Here is a 24,125-nt window from a genome sequence, read left to right on the forward strand (position 1 = left end):
GATCCTAATGAGATAATTAATAATGTGAAATAGGAAGTAAAGGGCTAAAGGTGTAGGGAAAGTGGGAAGGGTGGGGGAAAGGGAATAAGGGAGAGGAAAAAAATATGAGAAACTGAAAAAATGGAAATAAAGTGTTTGTAAATGGGGAGGGGAGGAGGGGGTGAAGGGAGGGCAGGGACAAGGGGAAAAATGAGAATCAAAAGGTACAGAATCCCAATGATGAATGTAATTGTATTGTATACCTAGATTGTACCAATAAACTCAATAAAAAAAAATAAAAGGTCACACAGAATGTGGTATTTAAAAAATAGCTTCGTGTACACTTGTTTAGTTTGAAGAACAAACATAAACACCTACCAATATTCTGCTATTGCATTTAGCAGCTCTTTGGGTGGGTGACAGGATGTATCATTTGAAGCATAATAAAAACACAGGATATCTGATAAAAAGCTGCCAAAAAGTTTATGCTTAATGTTTGAACTCTTTCATAAGGAAATACAAATTCTGTTGAAGAAACCAAAACAAAAGCATTATATTTATTTACATATATATATATATATATATTTCCTTCAATTTTCAATATTATTAGAGGCCCCTGAGCAAGAAAAGAATGCCATGAGGTCTACTGGCCCTTAAAGAATTAGATTTGAACTAAATCCATCGTTCCCCTTCCAAGGCTGGCATGTGTGAGAGGCCTGCACAGAAGGCTGATGCTCCTGGATGGCCGTGGGAGGCCTCTCCTGAGTGGCAAAGAGAACTCTGCTAGTCAGCATCTTGCATACTTTCTGGAAGGTGCCAGCACTCCTCTCTTGCTCTCCCAACTGCAATCTAGGTCCCACACAAGAACTGGTTTTATGGGTGCATTTATACATTGATGAAGTTTGCCCTGGAGTTGTTTTTTGCTTTTCTCTACTACAAAAAACTCTGTAATTTGCAGCTTTGCAACACATACCTTTGTGTAATCACTTTATTACCTTCACAAGGTAAGTTCTATAATCTGTAAAACTGCTGTACCAAAAGCTCCCCTTTGAGAGCTGGGTGTAATGGCGTACACCTGTAATCCCAGCACTGGGAGGCTGAAGCAGAAGGATCATGAGTTTGAGGCAAGCCTGACCTACATAGTGAGACCCTGTCTCAAAGCCCCCTCCCATTAAAAACTTTACATGTTGCTGAATTTTAGTTCAGAAGGCTACACCAACATGACCTCCCATTACCGTCCGGTGAGTGTTACAGAGTATATCTGACATGCAATAAGACACGAGTTTGTAAATTTTGCAAAACAATCATGTGAAACGATCAGCCTGTTCAAGGTGGCAAGCAGATCGTATCTCAGGGCTTCCCCAGTTCTGGGGTGGGCTCCATTCCTCTACTGCAGGCTTGGTTTACATGTCCTACACTTCACACAAATAGTGTCAGGTGGTATGCATTCTCTTTTGGTCTGACTTTGATCACACAGTACTGTTCTGAGATCCATCTATGTTGCTGTGATAGTTCTTGGTATGGTTGAATAGAGTTCCACTCTAAGAACACACCACAATTTATTCATTTATCTGTGATGGGCACTGCACTGTTTTCAAGTTTGGGGAGTTACTGACAGAGTCTGTATGGCTATGTTTTCATTTCTCCAAGGCATGAACTTGGGTGACAAATGGCTGGGTTATATATGCTAAAGCATGTTTAGTTTTTTTTGTTTTGTTTTGTTTGTTTGTTTTTTTTTGTTTTTTTGAGACAGGGTCTCACTATGTAGTTGAGACTGACCTGGAACTCACGATGTAGCCCAGGCTGGTCTCGAACTCACAGCGATCCTACTGCCTCAGCCTCCCGAGTGCTGGGATTACAGGCCTGAGTCACCACGCCTGGCTCATGTGTAGTTTTTTTAAGACCCTGTTTTTCCAGTGATTATACCATTTTCCATTCCCAACAGCAGTGTATGATGAGTTTCAGTTGCTCACCTAGCCTTGGTATCGACAGACTTTTAAATTTTTGCCATTCCAAAAGGTACATAGTGGTAGCATTATAGGGATGTACCTCCATATCCAGCTAGGTGCCATTTTAAAAGGTATTTTTAGCCAAGTATGGTGGTGCATGCCTGTAATCTCAGCACTCGGGAGGCTGAGGTTGAAAGGTTGCTACAATTCAAGGCCAGCCTAGGCCACATAGTGAGTTCAAGGCCAGCCTGAGCTGTATAGTGAGACTTTATCTCCATCTTCCCTCAAAGTGGTATTTGTTTTGTTTTTGAGACAGGGTCTGACTATGTAGTTGAGACTAACCTGGAACTCACTATGTAGCCCAGGCTGGTCTCGAACTCACAACAATTCTCCTACCTCAGCCTCCTGAGTGCTGGGATTACAGGCATGCACCACCACGCCTGGCCCAAAGTGGTATTTTTTAAAATGTGTGTTTTTTTTTTTTTGTTTTTGTTCCAGGGATTGGGACCTTGCCCTTGTGAGGCAGGCAGCAGAACCACTAGGCTAAATCCCTGGCCCAAAAATTACTGTTTATTGCTATATAGTGGGTTTTTTTTTTTTTGTACTGGGAATTGAACTCAGGGCCTCATACTTGTCAGGCAGGTACTGTGCTACTGAGCTACATCCCTGGCCTTAGTGTTTGTTTTTATGTTGATTTTGTTATCTGTTATCTTTCAAAGTCACTTAGTTCTAATAGATTCACTGTAGATTCCATCAGACTTTTTTTTTTTTGGTACCGGGGATTGAATTCAGGTCTTTGTGCTTATGAGGCAGACAGTGGAACCACTGAGCTAAATCCCAGGCCCACCATCAGACTTCTTATGTGAGTTAAATACCTTTTCTTTTTCTTGCCTTCTGCTCTGTTTACACTTGTCTTGACCCTTACTTTAAAGGGAAGAGCACTCAGCAGTAGTTAGATTTCTTGTAGGGGAAGGATATTCCCTTCTATTTCTAGTTTGTAGTCAGTTTTGATCAAGAATGGATGTTGGGTTTTGTTAGGAGCCTTTCCCATGTTTACTGAGATGATTATGCGCCTTTTTCTTTTTAGTTTGTCAATGTGACAAACTACATGGACTCATCTCTGGGATGTCAATTAAGCCTTTCATTCCTAGGATGAACCCTTCTTTGTCTCACACACATTCAATTTACAGAAATTTTGTTTCAGGATTTTTACATCTATGCTCACGAATGATAGTGGTGTGTAGCTTTCTTATTCTAGCTTTTGGATGTTGTTCTGGTATCAATGTAACAGCAGCCTCATAAAATAACTTTGGAATATATCTTCTTCAAGTTAGAGTCTGTGCAGAAATGGTGTTAATGCTTCCTGAAATGTTTGACAGGATTCACCAGCAAAGACACCAGGGGCAGGGTTTTGGTGGAAGAAGGTGGGGAATATTTCTAACTATAGTTTCAATTTCTTAAATAGATCTAGGAGTGCCCAGTTTTTCTGCTGAATAGCTTTGACAATTTATGTCTTTGAACATGTCCACTTTTAGGCTGTTGAATTTATTAATACAAAGTTGTTCATAATTGTAAGTCAGTACTCTCCAGAGAAACAGAACCAACAGAGGTAAGTGCATGTGTATCTAGACGAGGGGAAGATAACTTATTATGGTTTCCCCGTATCTGTATAAGATACATTCTAAGTCTCCCAAGTGGGTCCCTGAGACCATGGGCAGTATATCAAACCTTGCTGTTTTATCCTATATATACATATACAAATTTAATGCCTTTTCCAACTTAACTAAACACTTATCACACACCATCGCTGTAACTTTTGCATTCTGAGGTGTGACAGCAAAACTAGCACAGGTTTCTTTTTCCTCATTTGCAATCTTATACAGAAAAGGCAGGGTGGCCTGGCAGAGGGGCATCGCAGAGGAGAAGTTCATGCAAGCAGAAGACAGAAAAAGCAAGCAAGCAAGGGAAGATAAGCCCCTTTCTGTCCCTTATATTGTATCCAGGATACTGGAATTAGGGTGGTGCCAAATCAGTCAGTGGACTGATTTAGTAACCACACACACTTAATCCCAGCACATGCTCTAGATTCTGTCACCTTTGAAAAAGCCCCACCTATGACCAGATGAGGCTTTTGGGGGACATCTAGGCACAAACCATAACAGAGCCCAAGAGGAAGGGGATAGGGACCAAATATAGTCCCCAAGGTCACCCAGAAGTGTAATTTACTAATCTACGTATATTTCATGTCAATCAAGTTGACAATCAAGATTGCCCATCACAGTAACGTATTCTTCAAAAATTATCTTCTTTCTTGCAATAGCATCTCCTTTATACTGAAAATCTTTGCTCTGATATCTATTTTCTCTGATACGAACAGAGACATTACATCATTCTTTATTTTAATTTTTTTTTTTTTTTTGGTAGCAGGGATCAAACTCAGGACCTTGCACTTGTGAGGCAGGCGCAGTGCCACTGAGCTAAATCCCCGGCCCCATTCTTTTGATTATTATCTCCTTTCTTTTCTGATTAAAAAATTCCTATCAATTTATTATAAAATAAAATTTTAAGAAAATATAAAGAATAAAAATCCCACCCCCTACCCGCCCACTCAACCCAAACAAATACTATAAACATCTTGGCAGAGTTCCCACTAGATATTTGGCTATGCAGATTATTATCTCTTTTTAAAAATATATCTTTTCATGTCATTTTACTTTTAACTTGTATCTTTTTGGTGTGTGGTGGTATTTAGGATGGAACCTAGCAGTGCTCTACCACTGAACTACACCCTCAGCCCTTAAATTTTTTTTTTTTTTTAAACTGTGAGTCAGGGTCTTACCAGATCACCAAGTTCCCCAGGCCAGGATCAAACTTGTGATCCTCCTGTCTCAGTCTCCTAGACTGCTGTGATTATAGGTGTGGGCCACCATATCTGGCTATTTGTGTCTTTACATTTAAAATGTTTCTTACAGGCAACATACACAGCTCTGTATATACATGTTCCACATCTGTAGATTCAACAACCGTGGACTGATAATTTTTGAAAAAATTTTGTTTGTATTTAAGATGCACAATTTTTTTTGTCATCATTCACTGTACAACACAGTACAATGTGTATTTACCTGGCATTTACATTGTATCAGGTATTGTAAGTCATCAAAAGATGATTTAAAGGACACAGAAAGGTGTGTAGGTTAGACATAAATACTATGTATTTTATATAAGGGACCTGAGCATCTGTGGATTTTGGTGTGCTTGGGGCGGGATTATACCCTGAAACCAATCTCCCACGGATACTGCAGGAAGACTGTAGTGAGGCTTTTTTCTTTTTCATCCAAGCTGACAATGTCTACCTTTTAATTTTAGTGTTTAGACCACTTACATTTAATGTGATTACAGAGGTGGTTAGATTTAAATCTATCACCTTGTTATCTACTTTCCGTGTTTTGTTTGTTCAAGGTACAAAATCACAGGGACAGATTTCACTACTCCTTTCTCAGTGATTATATGAGTGGACAGAACATCATAAGGTTACAGATGCTTGAATATAGGTTCCCCCCTTTTTTTTTTCAGTGTCAGGGATTGCATGCAGGACCTTGCACTTGCTAAATTCCCAGCCTTGGGTCCCTACTTTTCAATTAAATATTTCTGATTCTTTTTGAACTCCTTTGTTGGTCTGTGTTTTTTTAGTGGTTGTCCTCAAGTTTATAGTATACATCCTTAACTGATTACAGTCTACTTCAAGTGGTATTATACCACTCCACTCAACCTCTCAGAACTGCATGATACTGCTTTTTTTTCTTCCCATCCTTTGTGGTATTGCCAATGTATATTTAGATCTACAAATGTTATAAATTCTACATTATTTTTTCAGCTTCAAAACATCAATTATCTTTAAAAAGAATTGTAAAACTATTTTTCACCATGCACATATACCATTCCGGTCCTTTCTCTCACTTTGCATACTTCAGATGTTCTCATTTAGCTATCTGGGAGGAGCAGCTGCCCCCACACAACAGGTCAGGTAAGCTCAGTATTCCTGCACAGCCATGACAGTACAGAAAGTCTGAGGTTATTAGGCAGGAAGTTATACACATGGGTGGTTTTGCACCTTTTGTCTACAGAAGTGGGCCAGCCTGGGACTTCCATTTAGTGCAGTGTCTTCTTGTGATCCAACCTACCCCAATAAAGCCTCACTCAGACGGTTTTACTCTGCGAGAAGGCTGAGCAGATTGCACCAAGAGCTGGTAACACCAATGGATGCGAGCCCTGAGGATAGAGGCCTAGCAGCAGAGTGCTACTGAGGGGTTCAGAGATTAGCTGAGAGGGCTGGGAGCTGCAGAAGAGCTACTAAGAGCTATTAGGTCTGGCTGCTGAGTTGCAGAGAGCTTCTGGCACTTAAAGCTCAGAGCTGCTAAAACCGAAGAAGATGTACTCTGCCTTTTTGCAATTTCTATCTGATTTGAACAAAAGAATCCTCAGCTAATTGGTAACATATCCAGGCATTTTCTATGCACATACAATTACAGAAATGCACCTGTCTGAATGTATAAAAAAGCATACAACTGGTTTGGCCATCTGCCTCACAAGTGCAAGGTCCCAAGTTTGATCACTGGTACCAAAAAAAAAAAAAGACCAAAAAATAAAAACAATTTTAAAATAAAACAATAAGGTCATACAAATACTTGTACCTTGTTTTTCCCCACACAATGTATTGCAGCATCTTAGACCTATATGCAATTGTATAAGCTTATACTATATATATATATATATTTTTTTTTTTTTTCACTGTACCAGGGATTGAACTCAGGACCTTGTGCTTTAGAGGCAGGCATGACATCACTGAGCTAAATCCCCAGACTAGAAACATATTTTATAGATATTTTAATTTTAACTGTGATTTTGGATAGGTGAACTACATGGCTCTAATACAGTCAAGACTGAGCTGATATACCTGGAAGTGAATTTATGTATCCACTTAAGCTACATGCAGTGGCACACACCTCTAATTCCAGCACACTATGAGGCTGAGGTAGAAGAATCCCAAGTTCAATCCCAGGCTGGGCAACTCAGATATACTTTAGTTCAAAATAAAAATGAAAAAGGGCTGGGGATGTAGCTCATGCAAAGGCCCTGGGTTCAATCCCCGGTGTTGGGGGATTGAACAACTACTATGACATTACCTACTTAAATATATGGAAGTCATAAAAGCATTACCTTGGTGATGGATTGTTTGTCACTTTTGGCATGTTGTGCATGGCTCCAATTTCCTGTCACCTGAGGAGACTGTAAAATTACTTCTTCTGGAAACAGTACTTTAAAATGAGAAAAAGTAAGAAAGTAAAAATACTAAAAATGCTTAGAAAACATGAATGGACACAAATGTTTATGGCTGATCCCAAAGTAGTTCCATTTTTATTTTTTTTTTTTTGTACCAGGAATCAAATTCAGGAACTTGCACTTGCCAGGCAGAAACTGTACCACTGAGATACATTCCCAGCACTCTACTCCATTCTCTGGTGGATCTCCTTTTATGCTATCTCTAAACTTAGCACTATGCTAGAACTATATGTTATTTACAATAAATACAATAAAGTTATTTAGTTGTCTCTTTGCAAGTACAAAATGAATTATATTACAGGAGTGAGATGCAAAGCACAACGAGCTAATTTTCAATTATTTAGGGGCACATTATTTTTATAGCAAAATAGCAAAATAACAAAACTTCCCAAAAGTAACAACATGAATATCACATACTTCTACTTGATTAAAGAGACTGAGTCTTACACAATATTTCACAGGAAGGCTATAAAAATACTCTGAGAACATTATGTTACAATGGCAGTGTAACAATACTACCTTTTACACCTAAGTGGATGGCTTGTTCAAGTGCAAAATGACACCGTCTGCTTGTGGTCCTGCCAGAAAGAAAACACAAAATAATTCTTAAATTTAGAACTATTGAGGCTAGTGAAGCTCACGGCAATCTGACTTTTGTAACTGCTGTGGTGTGACAGTGTGGGGAGGTGTTAGGTCATGAGGGCAGTACCATTCTCGCACAGGCAGCTTAGTCCTGGAGGGAGTGGCACTGCTATGAAAGTGAGTTGAAATTCATTTCCCTACTTTCTCCTGCTCCTGCCCTCTGGGCCTTTGGAGTGCTCTTTCACTTCATGATGCCCTCTGCCATGCTATGATGCAGCAAGAAGGGCCTCATCACATACCTTATTGGATGGATCCTTCAGCCTCTAGATCTGGTAAAAACAAATTTTTAAAAATATATTACCCAATCTGTGGTATTTGGTTATAGCAACATTAAGAAGGTGGAGCAGCAGACTAAGATGATAATCTTGAGACTAAAATAATAATCTTTAAGTCATCATGCTAATGTAACCTTTACAAGGTACTTATAAATACAGAGCAGATTAGAGATCAGGTCTTACAAAGTCTCAAAAGCACCACTGCGAATGTGAAGGATTCGGGTTGCTTTCCTACATGTGTCTAGGCAAAACATTAGAAAATGAGGAATGTTAAACAGAGAGTTTAGATGGTAGAACATCAGGGATTCTTTTTTTCCCACCTGGGAGTATTTATGTTCTACTGTACAAAGTGCATAAGCAGGAAAAACTCTGAGGGATGCCCCCTTGAAATTCACAGAAAATAACAAAGAGACTAACAACATGTTTCATCTCCAGTGAAGCAGGGTAAAGTGCCAAAGCACAAATGAAGAAATTTGTTCCATAAAGAAAATCTCGACTACCAAGAAAAGACACAAGAGCCAATTCACACCTTCTCAGAACCTGCGCTAAACACAGTTTTCTGGAAAACTTGGATGTGGGAGCCTGAAAAGCCACCTTAGTGCTCCCCACTGTATCATAAGGTGTAGGGTGGATGCTTGAGGTCACGCTCAGGCCCACTTTCATGGTGTAGGAATTTGGGGTATATACACAAACTGTCTGGGAGCATCCCAAGGGGCTCCAGATACTGCAGGTGTGGGCACCTCCACCTGCCCTTTGTATAGCTTTCCAAGGTAGTTAGATGTCTGAGATAGAATAAACTTCATTTAGAGAGGAATTATATAGCAGGCTATGGGCCATCCTAGGACTTAGCAAAACTGACTCTAAAAAAACAAAGCACAGCAGATCAACTAAAGAGGAAAAGCTGAGGAAGGTGGCCTCCACCTGTCCTACTATTCCACCCTCTTAAACTCTCCAACACCTCCAAGTAAGAGAGAAAGGAAAAACCTTTAAAAACCTTTTCAAAGCTACTATGACAAAACTTGAAAAGAATAATACCAAGCAAACAAGAAAACTGTATCAACCAGCATACCAGTATCTTACCTCAAAAAAGCAATAAAAAACATGAATGTAAATATTAGTTAATAAGTCCCAGAAACACATTGAGGAATTCACCAAAAAATTCCGTTTTCATTCTTGTTATACAAGGAAGTTTTGATATAAAGTTGAAATATTTCCTATCAATGGTTGAAGAAAAACAATTAGCTCAGAAAATGCTAAAGAGGTAATGAGACCACATTAAAAAAACGCTTGGAAATGTAGCTCACTGTAACGTTCCTAGGTTAAAACCTCAGTACACCCTGCAAAACACACACACAAACACACACACACACACACACACACACCTGTAATCTCAGCTATGAGGGAGGCTGATACAAGAGGATTCCAAGTTTGAAGGCACATGGGGAACTTAGAGCAAGTGTTAGGGCTTGTGCCTAGATGTCTCACAGATTCATGCAGTTCATAGGTGAGGCTTTTTCAGAGGTGGCTAAAGTTGAGTGTGTGACTGATTCATGGTGCAATGGTAGGTTCAAGGGCACTAGGATTAAGGGTGTGAGTGCTACCCAGCCCTAAGTAGTCTAGATAACAGGGGCAGAAAGCTGTTAAAGTCCCTTGTTGCTTTTTCTATTTTACACCACTATGAACTGTTGTCCCTCTGCCATGTGTCACCCTGCATTGAAGCCAGCTGATTATGGACTGAAACCTCTACAAACTGTAAGCTAAATAAACCTTTCCTCCCTTAAACTTTGGGTATTTTGTCTCAACAATGAGAAAAGTAAATAAGACAGCAAAAAAGAAAAAAAAAGAAAAGAAAGAAAAGTGAGGGAAAGATATACATAAAATTCTAGTCAATGATAGGGTGTTTAATAGAGGAAGAGAGAACAGCTGTATTAACTTGATTACAGGCTGTAGCACCTGATAAATGAATGGATGGATAAGATCAAGGAGGCCAGTGGACTGATGGTGACAATGGGCATCAGCCCAAGATTGGTGCACATAAGGTCTAAAAAGAACACGCAAATGCATGCATCTTTATAGTCCATAACTTATTTGGTGACAAAGCCGTGCTTGTGGGCATGCACAAGTGGTGTGTTGGACACTAAAGGCACAGAGAGCACCAACACGGTGTCTCATGCATCACCACAGAGATGTCAGCAGATTCTCAGGCAGACACATCAAGGATGGGGACTCAGGGAAGCCTTACCTATTATATGTAAACTCCACATCCATAGGTTCGGAGTTGTATGTTTGTTCAAATTCTGTATTAAGTTTAAGAGTCACATCTTCTTCATGAATCTAAAAAAGAAGCAATTTAACTTCCATATATTTAACTTGACTTCTTGGAGTAATCTTATATGTATATCCAGCAACACACCATAAAAAATGTATTTACAAATCTGAGCCAAAATTTGATTCCTTAAATATTTACAAAATTAACTGAAAGGATTAAATCATTTAGTCATTAAGTTACATATGCAAGAGGCACCGGCCAGAATCTCCACTCACAGCAACAGCACTGCACAAACTTTTCATGGGTCAAAGGCTCTGAGACTGCAGTGCAGTAGTAGGATCACCCCACTGACAGCCTCCACAGAAAGGTCACAGTAAGACTTCCCCTTCCTGGTACCAGGAACTAGAAAAAACTAGAGTGCAAAAATCAATCCCTCATATTCTACTCTGGACAAAAAGGAGAGAGAATTTCTGAGAAAATATGGGAAGAAAAATGGGAAAGCAAACACAGAGCTGCCAACAGGAGCCCGATATGACCACAGTGAAGGTTCAAGAAGCTATGACTCAATTCTGAGACTGTGGGACACAGGTTAAGGCACATGGTGAAACACTGGCATGGGCCCATTTCCGGGCCCTCTTCTCAGCAGCCATTGTGACAAGCCCCTTACAAGGAAAGCTAGCTCAACAGGGGTCCCAGGGTTTCCTAGAGATTACAAGAAATGAAAATGAATCTGTTATCAAAGATCACTAGAAACATGAGGGAACAAACCACCCAGGGTGAGGACAACATAGACTGCCTTCAGCAGATGAGGGTGCTAGCAACATCACAGACTACTGTGTCCCTTGACAGAAATCCAAAAGGCTGTATGTAATGTTAAGAAAATGGAAGGCAAGCAAGCAAACAAGACAAAGCTGCTAAGGCAGCCGTGAAGAATTTCTTAGAGTTCTGAGAAAAGAGAGTGAGAGGAGTATGAGGAGGCGGCACATGTGATGGTGCTTTCTCCTTGGGACGTGCTCCTGGGCAGGTAGGAGGACTCTGAGCATGAACGGCCGGCAGTGGGCAGTGTTACTCCCTGACTGGAGCCATAGGAGGGCACACCTTTCCAGGGCTGAGGGTGACTGTCCCTGCTGGCTGACTGTCCTTGCTTGCTTGCCTTTAGTGTGACAATTACTTGTTCCAGATGTGACTTCTCCACCAGCCAGAAGGCCTCCCAAGAGCCTTCTATACCAGCCTGGTGTCCATACCATGTGATGACAGAACCAAGTAAAGCCATGGCTGGTACCTACAGAATACAGTAAGCAGACTTTATGGCACACTGGGCATCTTACAGGACACTCCAGTGCTTCAGCATTATGCCAGGCTAGCTGTTTGCTGTGTTGGTTCTAAATCAGTCACAGGGTGGCTTCACAGCTCACACCAAGCCTGTGCTTCAGGAATCAAGGGGGTTGCTGGACAGAGCATCCTGCCAGGATCTCTGGTCCTATTTCTTTGGCGGCTTTGATACTCAGGCTTCCCACTTTACACAGTAGCTGGCTTACTATTTAGAAGCTTAGATGGTCACCTGGTTATCTGTGGGCTCCTCATGCCACTTGGTCACCAGCAAGGTGGGCTATATAGGTGGCAAGGTGAATAGATACTCTTGACATGGACTAAGTGACTACTGTTCTACATGGGGGAGAAAGCGTTGCCCACCACACTGCCAATAACTAATAAGTGCTCATGGCCATCACTAGCATGGGCACATAGGGGACAGTCCTTTAGGAGTGCAGGACAGCTCCTTCCCCCCATTAACCAAAGTGCTGCTGAGCTTGGAGGTCCTGCCTAAGGCAGCAGGGCAGGGGAGTCATAAATTCTAGCACTGATCTCATCATCAACTGGAATGATAAGGCTGTGTGGCCTTTGTCCTTTCCTACTTACATTTGTACATAATTTCTCTTTCCTACTTTTCTCAGTATTGTGCTCTCTACCATCAGGCAGCTTTTAGCCCATGGTCATAGGCTATCAACTCAGCCCTGTGGAAAGCCTGGGAAATGTCTCTAAGATGTGGGATATGCAGGAAGGTCATGACAAGAAGACAGTGTATTAATCAGAAGCAAGTCCTTTACAAATTTAAGTGTAAAAAGAAGGATGTATACCAACAGTCTCATGCAAAAAGTTCACTTTTCCTGGCTCCCAAAATACAAACCCGTTTTTGAGTGAGGACATAAGCTGTGACAGGAAAGGTGTCCTCCACTTAACAGAGTGGAAGCCTCATCAGGAAAATACACTTGAGAGTGATAGTGCTTTAGCAGTTCCTTATCACTCTAGCTGCCAGTCAAGTCCCAGATGAAATTCTAATCTAAACGAAGGAAATGATGTGATGGCAATGTAGTCAGTTAAAGGGGCACAGGAGTGTCTAGCATCCCTTGTGCCAGGGCTAGAGTTCCTGACATGGTGCGGCAATCAGGCACTCCAGGCTGCCAGTTACAATCTTTTTTTTTTTCTTTTTTACTAATTACAATCTAAACTGCTCTGGGAGCAAGGATGGAGGGCCCTTTATTTAAGAGCCATCAATGCCAGCAGTGGTACCTTTGGTCTGATCCACATGGAAATGCTTCCAGATGAGACCAGGCCTTGCACTTTAGTGAGTTTGTTCTGCAAACTCCCAGGCCACTGTTTTCTTAAGCCTGGCTGGCTCACTTCCGTGGCAGTTCTGAGAGTCATCCAGAACTCAAAATAATGCTCCTTCACTTCTGCCAGTTTTCATAGGCTTCTGACTGATGAGGAAACCTTGATGAGGAGACCTGGATACAACTACAAAGACAACAGCTTCTATGCCCTGCTTAAGTCCATGCCTTCCGAGGTGACCATCAAGACCCTTTCTGGCAATCAAAATTCTCTGTCATGGCTACCTTGAGGCCATTCCTCCTCTGAAGCAGAGACATCCATCTCCTACAGAGTTGTCATTTGCAGTAGTCTTCCTCCTGTCCACGGTGGAGACTTTCTACTGTCTCCTACCACTGTTGCTGGAGGAAACCCAGGACAAAGCCTAGCTTGCAACTTAGACCTCAAGTACTGTGCTCAATTATCAGGATGGCACTGAGCTTTACTGAGATTTTTACCTTCTAAGAAAATATCGTATTTGTCAACAGAACCACAGCACAAAGCCTGTATTACAGCGGAGGAAAGAACAAACATGGTGGAAAAGGTCTGACGATGCTGTCTATCTTTGAACCCTTATCACACTCTTAGTTCCCACAACCATTTATCTCTCCATGAATGAAGGCTCTTTTGCTTTTAAATTTCCTACCTCACATGTATGTGCAAGATCTCTGACCCACAGATTAAGTATCCCCTTCTCAAGTAGATACCAGCATTATTCCCTGGGCTGTGCTTAGTCTGTCAGGAGTGAAAACTAGCCTGAGAATTACAGACCCTCCAGACACCTTGATCCAGATCACCAGGACAAGTCAAGCCAACGAGACCTCTGCCCCAGCCTGAGAGCTGCACACTCTGTGTCCTTCCTTCTAAGGCTTCTACCTTGATATCTCTTCCAGAGTGTGAACAGATGCCAGTCAACTAAATGCAAACAGCATGACTTATGCATAACTTACAAGTTATCTGCTTAAAAATTATAGATACTAAATTCCCTTTATTATTCAAAGATTCACTCTATCTTCAAACTTCCCAGAGCATGGCTGAGTCAGCCTGAATTCCCTCTTTAGGAACTGTCCTCTTACCTCCATCACATAGCCGATGTACTCCACGACATGTCCATTATACTCTTGAGATTTTAAAATCAGTTTGTCACCTAGTTAAAAATACATCATTGTGTCAAACCTACACAAAATCACCCATTTCTTCTGTTACACTATGAAATAAAGCCCCAAGGAAGTAGAATAAAATAGAACATTACTTGGATCCACTGCTTAAATAATGGGTGACCAAAAAAACCCCCCATGCTTAATATAGACAGATCACAGATCAAATTTTAAGTGAAATACCACCCGGAAGGACCTAAATGAGGTCGTGCGTGTGTATGGCCAGCTCAAAGTGCTCTTCTGCCACATGTGTCTGCCTGCTGGGTGCCAGGGAAACTTGGCAGTGCAGCCGCACCTGTGTACAGGGACGGTCTGCTCTCAGCCAAGCCAGGAACCTCCAGTACCAGCAAATCCCCGTTCCTCTTCAGGGTGACTCCACTCATGCTGTAGTCCTTTAGCTCCATTTCTGCATGGATCTCCTCAAGCCACAGCAGAGTGGAGAACTTCTCCTTATAGTTTGACATGTTCAAAAGCTGAAAAAGAATTAGAGCAGAGCAGCATATTCATGAATCCATGACCAGGGAGAAGCCCATCTCTGGTGTAAGTCCGTCTGCTTCCATCTAGATCTACCTCTCTACTGAGGTGACTCAGGGTCAGAGGCCAGAGTTCAGCACACTCTGCCTTCAGCCTATGAAGGATCACAGGGCTCTGCAGGAAGGATCCTCTCTTTACTGGCCATACCACCAGCTGCCACCACACCTTTTCTCTCAGCTGCTTCTGATATTCCTGCTGTCAGTGAGGTCTTCTGAGTTTGTTCTGGAAAGGGCATTTTGATTTACACAGCCAACCACAGGAAAAGATAGGGCTTCTGCTGTCCAAGATGGAGGGACAAAGACCTGTCTTATCTTCCTGCTGAAATAACTTAAAAATATCTACATGAACGGGCAAGTTCCTGAAAACACAAAAATTACCAAGGCTAAGCCATAAACAAAAAGTCTGAACAAAGTCCTAACTACTAAAGCGACTGAATCAGTAATCAAAAAATCTTCTGACAAAATTCCCTAGACCCAGTGGCTTCACAGGTAAATAGAACTACACACTTAAGAGGAACTGACACAAACACTTCCCAAACTTCTCCAAAAACTGAACCGAGTACTTACTAATTGTAAGAGGCCATCGTGATACTGACACCAAAGCCAGGTGAGAAGACTATAAGAAAACAAAGAGCTAGGGGTTCCAGCTATTTGGGAGGCTGAGGCAGGATGAGTGTTTGAGCCTAAGATCTCACCTAAAAACAAAACAGGTAAACCTAACAAATCAGTATCTCTTATGAAAGTATGCAAAATTTGTCAGCAAAATGTTATCAAATTAAATGCAAGAGCATAGTAAAAGGATTATATACCATGATCACATAAAATGTACTCCTGGAAAGCAGGGGTAGTTTGACCTATGAAATCAAAGAATGTAATATATCACTTCAACAGAATAAAGGAAAAAAGCACACGATTATCTCAACTGATACAGAAAAAGTGCTAGACAAAACACTGATCAACCCAAGTACAGGAGGAAACCGCAACATGATAAAGTTCATCATCACACACATGGTAAAAGACTGAAAACCTTTCCTTGAATATCCAGAACAAGACAAGGATGCCCCTCCCAACTTGACATAATTTTTGAAGTAAAAGAAAAAAATCAGAAGGGAAAAATAAGAACCAAGATACATCATGTAAAGGTACAAGATCTCAATGATGAATGCAACTGTATTCTTTACCTTAAATGTACCAATAAACAATAAAAAAGAATAAAGAGGAATAAAAAAGAAAACATACAAAAAAAAATCAGAAGGGAAAAGTAAAATTCTCTCTTTTTGCCTGTGGCATGATTTTACATGTAGAAAACTAAAGATTCTACAATAAATTGTTATCAGAGAGGTAGGCCACAGAGTCAAGAAACAAAAATTAGCTGCATTTCTAAATACTAACAATGAACAATTTGAAAAGTATCAAATTAATTCTATTTATAGTGGCATCAAAAAGATTAAAATACTCAAGAATGTAACCCAAGAAGTGAAAGAAAGGCTAATGTGCTAAAAATTACAAAACATTAGCGAAAGTGAAAACATAAAGTGCAAATGTACCACATACTCATGAAGTAGAAGACTTAATGTGACTGAAATATCTATCCAAACCAATGTGATCTCCACATTCAGTAATGCTTCTATCAAAATTCCAATGGCTTTTTGCAAAAACGGAAAAACTCACCCTAAAATTTACATGGAATCTCAAGGGATGCCGAATAGCCAAAATAATCTTGCAAAAGATGAACAAAGCTGGAGGGCTTAATTTCAAAACTTAACTACCAAGCCACAGTAAGCAAAAACAGCATGGTATTGACCAATGGAACAGAACAGAGCGCTCAGCAATAAACCCAAACATATATGGACAGGTGACTTATGACAAGTGTGTCAAGACCATTTACTGGCGGGGGGGAAGAACAGTCTTTCCAACAAATGGTGCTCAGAAAATTGGATATCTACACGCACAAGAATGAAGCTGGACCCTTACTTGAGCAAATACAAAAATTAACTAAAAACAGATCTGAGACCTAACTGAAGGGTTAAAACTAGAAACTAGAAAACTTTTAGAAGAATCCACGAAGAGCTTTACAACACGAGATTTGCCCATGATTTCTCATATGACACCAAAGGCACAGGCAACAAATAGGACAACTAGACAACCTCAAAATTAAACAATTTGGGAGCCAGGGATTTCACTTAGTGGTTCTGCTGCCTGCCTCACAAGTGGTCCGGAGTTTGATCCCCAGTACCAAAAATTTAAAAAATTTTGCACATTAAATACTTTTAATAGAACAAAAGGTACTCTAGAATGGAGGAAAATATTTGAAAATAATATATCTGATAAGGGATTAAAACCTAGACTATATAGAGAGAAGTCCTACAACTCACCACCACCACCACCACCAAAAACAACACCCAATTTAAAAACTGACAAAAAGAGGTATAGACATTTTTCCTAAGATACACAGCAGGCATGCGCTCAGCATCACTAATCATTAAGGAAATGCAGATCAAAACCACAATGAGGTGTACTGCTTATTCTTGTTAGAAGGGCTACTATCACAAATACTAACAAAACAACAAAGAAAACAAAAAACAGAATAGGAAGTGTTACTAAGAGCACGGAGATTTTGAAAGCCCTGTGCACTGTTAAGAGAGAATGGCTGGGCGTGGTGGCACACACCTGTAATCCCAGCAATTGGGAGGCTGAGGCAGGAGGATCGCTGTGAGTTTGAGACCAGCCTGGGCTACATAGTGAGCTCCAGGTCAGTCTCAACTACGTAGTGAGACCCTGTCTCAAAAAAACTAAACCAAAACAAAAAAAATGTGTGTAGCTGCTGTGGAAAAATAATATGACAGTTCCTAAAAAATTAAACAGAATTATCATTTGAGTCAGCAATTTCACCTCTAGGAATATACCTAAAAAATTGAAAGCAGAGTCTGGAAGAGATTACTGGTAGAACCATGTTCCCAGCAGTGTCATGCACAGCTAAAACTGGAAGCAGCCCACATAAATACCAATGAATGAATAACCAAAACGTGGCCCATCCATAAAATGGAATATTCTTTAGCCTTACAAAGAAGGAAATCCTGACACATGCTACAAGATGGAGAAACCTTGATGATTTTAGGCTGAGTGAAATGAATCAGTCACAAAGGGACAAATACTGTATTAATTCCACTTACATGAAGTTCCTAGAGTCATTAAATTCACAGTTACAGAAAGTTTAATGGAGGTCACCAGGGGTGAGGGAGAGTAATAGGGAGTTAGTTGTTGTTTCATGGGGAAAGAGTTTCGGTTTCATAAGATGAAAAGGTTTTGCTTTGTTTTTTAGAAGAGCTATAACTGTAAGTTACTTTATTCCAATGGGCAAACTATAGTTCTTTTAAAATTTTGTTTTCTTGTCCATTTTTTGGGGGGGTATAGGGGATCAAACTCGGGTCCTAGTGCTTGCAAGGCAGGTGGCAGAACCACTGAGCTAAATCCCCAGACCTGAAATTTTGTTTTCTTGAAATAGCAGGAAACAGAAAATCCTCTAGGACTTTCCTTTCTTTTTTTAATCCAAGACAAAAATATATATGAAATTGAAAAACAAGATATAAAAATCCCACAATTCAGCAAATAAATGATTGTAAAAGACTAGGAATCACTCAGGACACTTGTATTTGGGCCACCAAGAAGTTCCATCAGTTCTCAGTCTGTGATAATGATAAACTGTCCAACAGAGATCACTCCAATTACTACATAAAAATTTACTTCAGATGATTTTGGAAAAAAAAACATCTATTTTTCAAAGATAGGAAAAACAAAAGATACTTGTTAGCCTGTTATTTTTAGTGAATATAATTTTTCTGTGCTGACAATGTATACCTAGGAAGACTTAAAACAGAAAAAATATTGGGGCATATAAAACCACTTAAAGACTACGTTGTAGAAATGAGAATGGTATTAAAACTTCTCTCTTCCTTGCTAGCTGAGTGTTCATTTCCTCTTGAGTTTCTTTTATTCCAACCAAGACATTCGGCTTTCATGAATACAGTTACTCATAACTTCTTCACTCTCCTTCTGGAATCTTTCTTTACCATTATTTTCTCTTGTTCGTAATTTATTAGGTAGCAATAAAACTTCTAAAATATCTCCCAATTTCCCCCTGAATTGCCTTATTACTGACGACAAGGCAATTTTTTTTCTCCCCTACACCATTTTCCGTTTTTGTGTTTGTCCTACATTTTATAAATTCTTTTTTATTTTTTGGTACCGGGGATCAAATCTGGGTCCTTGCATTTGCAAGGCAGGCAGCGGAACCACTGAACCAAAGCCCCGGCCCGACATACTCTTTTATATTAATTTCTTCCTTTCGATTGTTTTTTTCTTCAAAAGTAATTTTAATTCCAATGACAAAGGACTTTATTTTGGTACCAGGGATTGAACTTGGGACCTTACCCTTGTAAATCCAGGTGGTGAATCCCTGGCCTAGAAAAATACATTTATTTTAATGGTTATCAAATCTTGCATTTGTTGGAATAAAACATCCCTGAAATTATATATATACAGAAAGGATAACGTATTTGTTACTTTTACCATGGATAGCATGCTATGTAGTCATCTGTCCCTAGAACATTTTTGGAGACTGATGGTGGTGATGGCTGCACAACATTTAGAATATATTTATTCTACTGAATGCACACTATATGTCTTTTGTTTGTATGTTATTTGTATAATAAAAAATAAAAACTCTGCACATATCAGCTTTACTCATAACTGCCAAAACTGGAAGCAACCAAGATGTCCTACAGTAGTAGATGAATGGACAAAATGGGATATCCCAGAAAATGGAGTATTATCAGCACTAAGAAGAAATGAGTTTTGGAAAAGACAGATATGAAAAAACATGGAAGAATATTAAGTGTATATTAAAAAGTAAATGAAGCCAATGTAAAAAGTCTAAATACTGTGTGGTTTCACTTGTGACATTCTGGAAAAGGCAAAACTAGTTAGATCACTCAGCACCTGCCAAAATTAGGGGAAGACAGGAATTAAAATGTATCCCAGAGGACTGAGGACAAGGAAACTGCTCTGTATGATATTATAATGGTAGACATGTCTTTATACTTCTGTTGAAACCTACAGAATGTACAAGACCAACAGTGATTCAATATAAAGTATGGGCTTCAAGTGATTATGACGTGTTAATGCAGGGTCATTGACAAATTGTACCATCCCGGTGGGAATGTCCGGAGTGAGGGCAGGGGCAGGGAGTGTGGAAAATTTCTGTACTTTCCTGTTAATTTTTGCCGTGACGAAAATACCCTATTAAAAATGAAGATGATAGCTTAAGTTCGTATTTGTATATTTGGCATTAAGTATCTCAGTGTTCCACTCTAACAATTTCACTTTCTCTGAAAAGAAAAGCCAAAAAACAAACAAATAAACAAACAAAAAGAACTAGCTCTTCCTGTAAGCAGCCAGAGGTGATCTATGAAAATGGTTCGCTACTCTCTTGACTCAGAAAATCCCACAAAATCATGCAAATCAAGAGGCTCAAATTTTTGTGTTCACTCTAAGAACACCCATGAAACTGCCCAAGCCATCAGGGGTCTGCAGATTCGAAAGGCCACCAAGGACCTGAAGGGTGTCACATTAAAGCAGTGATGTATGCCATTCCAGCGTTACAGTGGTGGAGTCGGTAGGTGTGGCCAAACGGTGGGGCTAGACACAGGGTCGATGACCCAAAAAGAGTGCTAAATTTTTGCTGCACATGCCAAAAAATGCAGAGAATAATGCTGAGCTTATGTGTTTAGATGTACACTGTCTGGTCACTAAACATGAACATATCCAGATGAGCAAAGCACCCAAAATGCACCACCATATTTACAGAGCTCATGGCTGGATTAATCCATACATGAGCTCCCCCTGCCACACTGAGATAATCCTTACTGAAAAGGAGCAAAGTGCTCCTAAACCAGAGGAGGAAGTTGCACAAAAGAAAAAGATATCCTGGAAGAAACTGAAGAAACAAAAATTTATGGCACGGGAATAAATTAGGCATAAAATAACTGCAAATAAAAGTAAAAACAAAACAAAAACCCAAACCAACCAACAAAAACAATAAAACTTTGTACTGCTACAGGATGTTTTATCCCCACACATACAATACTTCCCCAGCATGGCACCTATCTAGCTTCACTCTGTCTATCCAAATTCACCTCCAAGTTACCCCTCCTCTGGATCAGGCTTCTCCACTTCCACCAGGAATTCTAATTTTTAAGCTTCTATAGGACTTCATTCTACTCCTCATTCTGATACATAATTATATGCTCCCTCTTATGGCTTAACTGCTTGATACAAGGATATACCATCATTTCAACTAAGGAATCAGGCTAGTCCCTTAGGATCAAGACCCACATCCAACATGATTCTCTGGAACCCTCAATACCTAACACACATATAAAATCAGTTCTAAAGAATACTATTAAGTGAATGTGACAGGTCGTTACCTGATGTACGATTTCTTTTTGGTTTTCTAAAATTATAAAATTTTGCAATATATATAGCAAATCCTAGAAGGTAACACCAAACACTGGCTTTTTAAATGTTACTATACTGTCATGTTGTATTACAAATTTTTTAAGGTGATAAAACTTTGTGAATGCCATTGAAGGAAAAAATGAAAATGAAATAAGACTTTTTCAGACAAAGGCTGAAAGAACTAATTATCCATAGGCAAGCATAATATGAACGTTAAAGTCCTTTACACCTACAGGTCAAGGATCCTGGATAGAGATCTAAACTCACACAAAGTAGAGAACAGCACAGTAATGGTAACTATGGGTAAACACCAATTATTTACCTTCTAGAAAACCTCTGCGAGATAAGTATGCAAGTAAAAATGGTAAACATACATTATAGAGTTCAAAATAGATGTTTAGATCAAATTCATAACTATATTAGCAAAAAGGCCAGGCCAAGAGGGCAGGAAGCAGGCTGCTTTTCAGGGCTGCAGTTTGGTACTTCCTGTGGGCTGTACTGAGTGGAAGTGGATACTCTAAACCTGTTCTTTCTATATATACCTATTTACACTGAAATAAATGAAAATTAAAACAAAACGAAAGTTAGATCCTCAGTCACACTACTCACATTTCAAATACTCTCTAGTGCCATGCAGGTGGTGGCCTGCGTGTCAGAGTTAGACAGAATATCTCCATTGCCATGGGAAGTCCATTAGACTATGTACAAGTCTGCTGCAGCAACTATGCATGTTATAAGAATGGAGATGAAATGGACTCAAAGAAAAGAGAGAAAAAGCAAAAGCAAAAGACAAATGGAACAAAGAGAAAACAAATAGCACGATGGCCTACTTAAGGTCACCATATCTATCCTACCACTCACACAAAATGCAAGTCATCTAAATACCACAATCAAAGGCACAGCTTGTCCGGTGGACCAAAAGCAAGAGCCATCAAATGTTCCCTATAAGAAACTGACCTTGAAGATACAAGTAGATTAAAAGTATGGTAAAGACATACCATGTTAACCTGAACCAAAGGAAGGCTACAGCAGCCGTGATATCATCAAAGCAGATTTCAGAGACAAAAATATTACCAGGAATAAAACTGCCATACATTTCAAATTGGTAAAGGGATTACCTAATCAAAATAACATGCTGCAGCCATGAACATGCATGTATGTAACTACAGAGCTTCGCTATTAAGAAGCAAAGACTGACAGAACTGCAGGGAGAGCAGACAAGTGCAGTCAGAGAAGACTCAAACACCCCTCGGTAAACTTACAGAGCAAGCAGAAAAGGTAGCAAGGGTATGGAAGACCTCAGTAACTCTACCAACACACTTTGCCTTACTGTCATTTATAAAAGCAGTGTAAAAAGAATACACACACACACACTTTTTTTTGGTACCGAGGACCCAACTCAGGATCTTGCACTTGTCAGGCAGGTGCAACATCACTGGGCTACATCCCTGGCCCAGTAAAAAGAATATTTCCCAAAACAATGATTAGACCATGAGATACCAATAGATGCAAAGGACTCAAATCATATAAATTATGTTTTATGACCACAATGAACTAAAATTAGAAATCAGGAATAAAGATTTATGGAAAAATCTCAAAATATTTGGAACCAAAACATACTTTTAAATAACTATGGGAAGTCAGGAGCAGTGGTTTACACCTATAATCCTACTTATCCAAGAGGTTAAGGAGAATTCCAAGTTCAAGGGTAGCCTTGGCAACTTAATGAGACTATGTCTCAAAATAAAATTTAAAAACTATGGGTCAGAAATCAAACTACCTGAAAACAAATACAATAAACTGAAGTTTGTGGGATGCAGCAAAATTAGTACCCAGAGAAAATTTTCTAGCACAAAAGAGTTAATGTTAGAGAAAAGAAAAGATCTCAAAGCAAATTACTTCAATCTACTCCTTAAAAAAAACAGAGCCAGGCATGTTGGTGAGTGCCTGTAATTCCAGCACTCTGGGCAGCTGAGACAAAGGATCACAAGTCACAAATTTAAGTCCAGTATGGGCAACTTTGTGACTTAGCAATACCTTACCTCAAATATTTAAAAAAAAAAAAAAAAGCTTGCTATGCACCTCAGTGTGAAGGCCCTGGATTCAATCTTCAGTCTGTCTCTGTCTGTCTGTGTGTCTTTCTCTGTCTTGCTCAGAAAAAAGAGCAAAGAAAACAAAGCACACAGAAGAAAAATACCAAAAACTAAAGTGATTATCAATGAAGGAAAAGGATCAAGATGAAAAATCACCAATTAAGCCAAAAGTTAGTTCTTTGAAAAGGCTGATAAAAATTTATAAACTTCCATTAGCCAGGTTCATGAGACACAAGTATTAGAAACAAAAGTATGCAAATAAATTACATAAGTTAAAACGGACAAGTTCTTTTAAAGTTAAAAACTTCCACAGCTTACTGAGTAACAGGGAAACTGAGCTGCTACACAGCTATAATTAAGACTATCTACTAATTTAAAATCTGCCCAAAGAAAGCTCCAGACACACAGATTGCCCTGGAAGATTTCATCAGAAATCTAAGAAATGATTCCAATTCCACAGACTCTTCTAGGATTGTGGAGAGGAGCTGTACCTCCTGAGGCAGTCAATATCCAAAGTCAGCATTATACAGATCTCAATGCCCAGCACAAACACCAGGAGAAGAGAGGACTGAAAAAAACAATGCCTCTCATAAACACAGGTGTAGAAATCTAAGCAAAAAGTTTAGGAGGGCTGGGGATTTAGCTCAGTGATTCTGGCACCTGCCTCACAAGTACAAGGTTCGGAGTTTGATCTCCAGTATCCACCAAAAAAAAAAAAAAAAAAAAATT

The 24,125-nt window shown here is 39.7% G+C and overlaps 1 protein-coding gene and 1 pseudogene across 3 annotated transcripts in view; one reads left to right on the forward strand and one right to left on the reverse strand.

Moving 5' to 3' along the window:
- Positions 1-24,125, reverse strand: part of Mov10l1 (Mov10 like RISC complex RNA helicase 1) — a 75,945-nt gene that overhangs the window by 21,016 nt on the left and 30,804 nt on the right. For all 3 annotated transcript variants that reach the window (XR_782209.1, XR_782208.1, XM_010634279.1), the window contains exons 11-15: positions 14,550-14,727; positions 14,174-14,244; positions 10,428-10,519; positions 7,788-7,846; positions 7,146-7,243 (exon numbers count right to left, since the gene is read on the reverse strand). Coding sequence is in view for 1 of the 3 variants with exons in the window: in XM_010634279.1 (XP_010632581.1) it covers positions 7,146-7,243; positions 7,788-7,846; positions 10,428-10,519; positions 14,174-14,244; positions 14,550-14,727 (498 nt within the window). In the remaining 2 variants the exon portion in view is untranslated. The remainder of the gene's footprint in view (positions 1-7,145; positions 7,244-7,787; positions 7,847-10,427; positions 10,520-14,173; positions 14,245-14,549; positions 14,728-24,125) is intronic.
- LOC104869174 lies at positions 20,260-20,815 on the forward strand (annotated as a pseudogene).

Source organism: Fukomys damarensis, unplaced genomic scaffold, assembly GCF_012274545.1.
Source record: "Fukomys damarensis isolate Sample0158 unplaced genomic scaffold, DMR_v1.0_HiC HiC_scaffold_19, whole genome shotgun sequence".
Taxonomy (NCBI): Eukaryota; Metazoa; Chordata; class Mammalia; order Rodentia; family Bathyergidae; genus Fukomys; species Fukomys damarensis.